Source organism: Carlito syrichta, unplaced genomic scaffold (genome assembly GCF_000164805.1).
Source record: "Carlito syrichta isolate Samal-C Ts95f unplaced genomic scaffold, Tarsius_syrichta-2.0.1 Scaffold303976, whole genome shotgun sequence".
In the NCBI taxonomy this organism is placed as follows: Eukaryota; Metazoa; Chordata; class Mammalia; order Primates; family Tarsiidae; genus Carlito; species Carlito syrichta.
The window spans coordinates 180,014-186,013 of record NW_007248072.1 but is presented as its reverse complement, the minus strand read 5'-3'; the positions used below and the strand labels follow the sequence as shown (position 1 = coordinate 186,013).

Sequence of the window (6,000 nt, the reverse complement as noted above, 5' to 3'; positions counted from 1 at the left end):
TTCTGGTTAGGGTGTAGATGGTCACTCATATACACACCACATACACATGCGCATGCACACACACGCACACGCACACACACACAGTGTTTTTCACTATAATAACAAAATACCAATACATTAAAAAATCATGTCCTTTGTTAAAGTTGAAGAGATCTAGACACAAATCTAAATAAATATAATTCCAGGGAGACATGAGTCCTTTAGAATAGGAAGACATTTGTGGCTGCTTTTACCACTGGGGTATGAATAGGTAGAAGAGCTAGCCTGCTATTGGCAAAGAAACTGCTGGAATAAAGAGAAAGGAGGCAAACTTTTATCAGCCAAGCATTGGCTGCTGTGACAGATTGGAAAATGGAAAAACAGAGCTAACCCTCACTGCCAGTCAATTCTCCTTCACAATATTTCTGCTTACAAATGCTGGTGGTGGAAAAAACTGGTGGCTGAGTGGAAAGCAGAAAGAGATTTCACATGTTTAGATTTCAAATGCTGCTATAGGGCAAGACCTCGCCCTCAAGAGGAAATAAGATCTGAAATTCCACTCAACTCCTGATTGGATCAAAGAGATCTGGCCTAGTCAACTTAGCTGCCTGACAAGGGAAAGGATAAGGTTTTCTGGGAATAAAAATTATCTGCCTCAGTCTTGGTGTTCTTTTAAACCCAGTGAAAAAGTAAGGCAAGTGAAGAAGTAGGAAAAATGCAAACCATAATTAAGAGAAAGGAAAAAAAAAAACCACAAAAGGAGGAAAATAGCTAATAAATGGTTAGTATTAACAGGAACTTTAAAATAACTACTATGTATAAGTGAAAAAATTTAAGAAAAAAATACATTAAATGGATTAAATTTCAGCAGAGACACGAAAACTAAAAACGAAGCAAGTAGAAATTCTAGAACTAATAAGTACAATATTTGGAATGATTACTTCATTGGATGGGCTTAAATGGACACAACAGAAAAAAGAATCTGACAATAAAAATAATCAAAAATAAAGCATACAGAAAGAAAATCAATCAATAATAAGAAACAAAACAAAACTTGAGTGTTGCAGTTCTATAGTATAAGACCAATGGTCTAACATATGTGCAACTGCACTATAGAAAATGAATGCAGTAGAACTGCTGGAAGACATACTAGACGAGAATTTTACAAAATGCTTGAAAGACATTAACCCACTACAGTGAACCTCAGAGCAGAAAATAGGCAAAAATCATACATAGGTCAAATTGCTGAAAACCAGGGTAAAAAGATAAAGGCAACAAAATAACATGCTTAAAATCTGAGGAAAAAAAAGAAACAAACAAAGAAACTGGCAACATAGACACTTATACCTATGGAAAATATTTGTCAAAAAGTTAAAAAAAAAAAAAAGGTGAAGCAAAGGCATTTTCAGATAGATAAAAGATGAGAAAATTCATCCTGTACTATAAAAAAAAAAAATCCTCCAAAAAGAAGGGAAATGATGACAGAGGAAAACCAAGATCAGTAAAAAGAAAAAAAAAAAAAAAAAATCAGTGGGGTAAATATCAAAGGAAATATCAAACAATATAGTTTAAATTAGCTTAAATATCTTTAAAAAACAACTGACTACTTGAAGCAAATGTAATAATATATTGTGGTGTTACAATATATGAGGAAATAAAATATAACAACAATAACGTAAAAAACAAAAGGGATAATAGAATCACACTAGTATAAGGTTGTTAAATATTTCGAAGTTGTATAATACTGTTGAACGATAAAATGAGATGAATTAATTATCCGTATTATAATCTAGAGTAACCACTTAAAATCAGATAAAAACTAAAGAGCAACAAATAAAATATAACATAAAACAAAAATAAAAACAAACCTCAATTTCTCAACAAAGAAAGAATAGATGAGGAAAACAGGAAGGAAAGAATAAAAAGATGATAGAATTAAATCCCCAAATACAAACAATTACATTAAATGTAACTGTATTCAGCACTCCAATTAGAAGAGAAAGACTTTAAATCTGGGTGAGAAAAAAAACCACAACAGACCCAACTCTATGCTATTTATGACAAACATACTATCAAGAAAAAGACAGCTGGGCTCGGTGGCTCAGCCTGTAATCCCACGCCTTTGGGAGGCTGAGGTGAGTGGAATGCCTGAGTCCGCGGGTTTGAGACCCGCCTGGGCAGGTGAGACCTCATCTCTACAATGAATCAAAAAATTAGCCGGGCATGGTAGCGCACGCCTGTAGTTCCAGCTACTTGGAAGGCTGAGGTGGAAGGATCGCCGGAGCCCAGCAGGTCAAGGTTGTGGTGGCCGGGAGCGGCCACTGTACTCCAAGTCTGGGTGACAGAGTGAGACTCCAACTCAAAAAAAAAAAAAAGAAAAAGACATAGAATTAAAGTAAAATGATAAACACTGCAAACACTAACCATAAGAAAGCCAGAATGTCTATATTAGTATCAGAAAAAGCAAATTTTAAGTGACAAATATCATCAGTGATAAAGGTGGATATTTCATAATGACAAAATGGTTATTTAAAAAGGGCAAAGTTGGTTCTCTGCTTGACTAACAAGACTGACAAATCTCTTCTCTTGCATACAATATCTGAAGGTTTATGAACCCCTTGTGTGTTTATGGACCTCTATTTAAGAATTTCTTTTCAAATTCACATTATTGTAGAACTCAATTGTTTTCTTTTCAAGTACACGATTCTTTCAATCCTTGACAGTCATTTTTATTATTATTTACTTAGTTCTTGCAGGTCATCTTACCTGAAACTTAACCTTTTGATTAATGTCTGATAAATGGAACTGCTTCAGGAAGCGCTCATCCTCACTCCAGAAGAGGCGGATGTCAGGAATGTCGTAAAGGATCATGGCCAGTCTTTCTAGTCCTAGGCCAAAAGCCCAACCAATTCGATCTTGAGCACCAGCTACAATTAGGAAACAAAACAACTGTTTAAAAAAGTATAAAAACTAAACAGGTGCATACCACTCCCTGACAGTCATCAGTAACACTGAGTAGGAGCCTACTCAATGAGTAGACAAGGCTATGAAGACATCTGGGAGGGTGCAGTCTTACATACCTCTTCCTTTCTACTTTCCTGATTTCTCTCAAGGAAGTACTCTGAAGTCATACTGTCTGAAATATTGTCTCTCATTTCTGATTAGATTTCAGGGTTTCTTATGATTTTTCTATTATCTTTGCTTATCCTGATTCAAACATTAGGCTTACTGTGTGTAGGTGACAGAGGGGAAAGAAAAAACAGTCTCTGTCCCTAAGTGACCAGACAGGGAATTATGTTCAAAACATGCCATAGTGGACCATTAACATTCATAAGATGTGTGCCAGGCCTTTAGAAACTCAGCTTTATTAAAACATCATAATGCTTATTTAAGTAAGAGCTACCGCAATAACACATAGAGAGTCAACAAGTCAAGGTGAAATGCACACTAAGTACCACTTACCCCAAAGGTATAGTGTCCTGTTCAGATTATGTCAATGGTATGAATTCTAAGAGTTTATTTCATATTTCATATATGTGATGCAATATCAGAGAGAAGAAGAAACTGCTAAACGAAGGAAGGCAAGGGAGCAATCGTACTGCTGTACAGCTTATGAAATGAGCTCATGAAAGGGACATCATCCAACAGGACACTAAAAGATGAGTAGGATTCTGTGGCAAGGTGAGACAGCCCTCAAGATCCTCACTCCAACAGGAACACGCCCTGTGTTACGCCCACCTGTGAGTGTGGGTGGGACCTGTGCATAGCATGGCATTTTCCACCTGTGACTGGTTTACTTTATGTAAGACTCCACCTAGCCAACTGGAGAGAGCCCCCTGCGGGCTGTGTGAGAGGCCATGTGCCTGGGCCCTCAGGAAGGCCTCAGGAGGAAAAAGGGGTGTGGCAGCCAACCAGAAGATGGGAACCTCACTTCTGCAGTCAACAGAACAAATCTTCCCAACAGCCTGAAGGAGTGAGAAGAGGATCCCAGCTCTGGGTGAGAACATAGCTCTGCTGACACTTTGATTTCAATCTGGTGAGATCCCGAGTAGGGGCCCCACTAACACATAACCAGACTCCTGATGCAAGGAAATTGTCAGGTAATTTGTTATTCAGCAAAAAAACAAACAAAAACTGATCCAGAAGATTCAGAATGTGGAGAAAGGTGATGGCAAGTTCCAGACTAAGGGAATCTCTTCAATAGGGAAAGGGTACACACAGAAAGACTGGGGAGGGGAATCTGAAGACACAGATGGGACTCGTCTCAATGAGTTAGTTTTAACATTTTGCTGTTGTTTTTATTTTGCATGTAATGTATTTCTAAAACATTACTTACAATTGTTTTACAGATCCCCATTGACACTAGCTAAGCTTGAACATTTATGGAGCCACAAGATTAGATGTACAAGGTCCAAGAGGAAAAAGTTTCACTCTAAGTTAAATACTTATACCTTGGTCTATCACTTGACATCAAGACAATCATAAATTCAAATGAAAACATGGACATTCAGCGTAAGCTACAGATAGATTGAGAGACACTGATCTTCAGCTAAGAGGTTTTAAAAAATTTCTAACACATTGCAGCCTGATCATTTTGTCACGTATAAAATTAGGCACATGACACTTGGCTCAACAACAACAGAATTCACATTCTTTTCAAGTACACATGGATCATTCACCACTATAGACCATAAACTGAGACACAAATTCCAACTATTTAAAAGAACTGAAATTGTTCAAAGAATGTTGTCTGTCCAAAACACATATAAATCAGAAATCAACATTAGAAAGATAAATTAAAAACCTCCCAAATATGGGGAAATTAAACAACATACTTCTAAATAACCCATGAATCAGAGAAGTAATCACAAGGGGAATTAGAAAATACATTGAAATGAATAAAAATTAAGTTGTGGAACATCATAAGTGGAACTCATAAATTATTGGGCCAGAATGCAAAATGATAAAATCACTTTAGAAAGCAGTTCGGTTTCTTACAACAAACCAATTATTCTTAACTGGGAGCAATTTTAGCCACTAGGGGACATTTAGCAAGGTCTGAAAACACTTTTTTTGGGGGGCCAGAACTAGGGTAGGAGTATCTTGACATTTAGTGGGTTGCTAAACATCCTATAATGGACAGAATAGTCCTCCACAACAAAGAATTATCCAATCCAAGACATAAACAGAGAAACCCTGAGTTAAGAACACACTTAGCATTATTTCTGGATATTTACCTAAGATATGGAAATATATGTGCAGTAAGAGTCCAATGCACAAATGTTCATAACAGCTTTCTTCAAAATAGCCCAAACCCAGACACAATGTCCATCAACTAGTGAAGGAAAAATTGTGGTATATCCATATAGTAGAATATTACCCAGTAATAAAAATAAATTGTTTGTACACACAACAAAATAAATGAATCTCAAAAGCATTATGTTTAGCAAAGGAGACAGCCGCCAAAAACTATCTACAATATAATTCAACTTATATGACATTTTAGAAAAGGTAAAACTATACAGACAGATAACAACACATCAGTGGTTGACTAGGATAGGCCATGAGGGAAATTTCTGGCAAGATGCAAATTTTCTATAGCCTGATTTTGGGGTGGTTTTATGACTGTACACATCTTTTAAAACTAATCTATTTTTAAAAGTATAAATTTTATTGTGTGAAAGTACTGCCTCAATAAACTGACTTTTAAAAAACTCTACACTTGATGACATGGCAATCTCAAGTCAAACAGATTTCTAAATGCTCACTCTTAGCTTCCATGGTTATCTCATCATGAACTGGAAACAAATTGTTTGTGGATCAGCCCCATTCTGAGGATCACACTTTGAGTAGCAATGATTTGAATGATGAAGAGTATGCTTATGCTTTTAAAAAAATACCTACAGAATTAAGAAGTTTCATGTAAAACTTACACACTCTAAGAATTTCCCTGTAGACCCCTAGGACTCTGCAGACTGTAGACTGAGATCATGAGACCGGGGAACAAGATACAACCCTAAC

The 6,000-nt window shown here is 36.4% G+C and overlaps 1 protein-coding gene across 1 annotated transcript in view; it reads right to left on the bottom strand.

Annotated features, from left to right (window-relative positions):
- Positions 1-365: 365 nt before the first annotated feature.
- The window catches only part of LOC103261657 (phenylalanine--tRNA ligase, mitochondrial-like), a 161,426-nt gene continuing 155,791 nt past the window's right edge, over positions 366-6,000 (bottom strand). The window contains exons 4-5 of the mRNA XM_021712975.1: positions 2,746-2,906; positions 366-440 (exon numbers count right to left, since the gene is read on the bottom strand). Coding sequence (XP_021568650.1) covers positions 366-440; positions 2,746-2,906 — 236 coding nt within the window. The remainder of the gene's footprint in view (positions 441-2,745; positions 2,907-6,000) is intronic.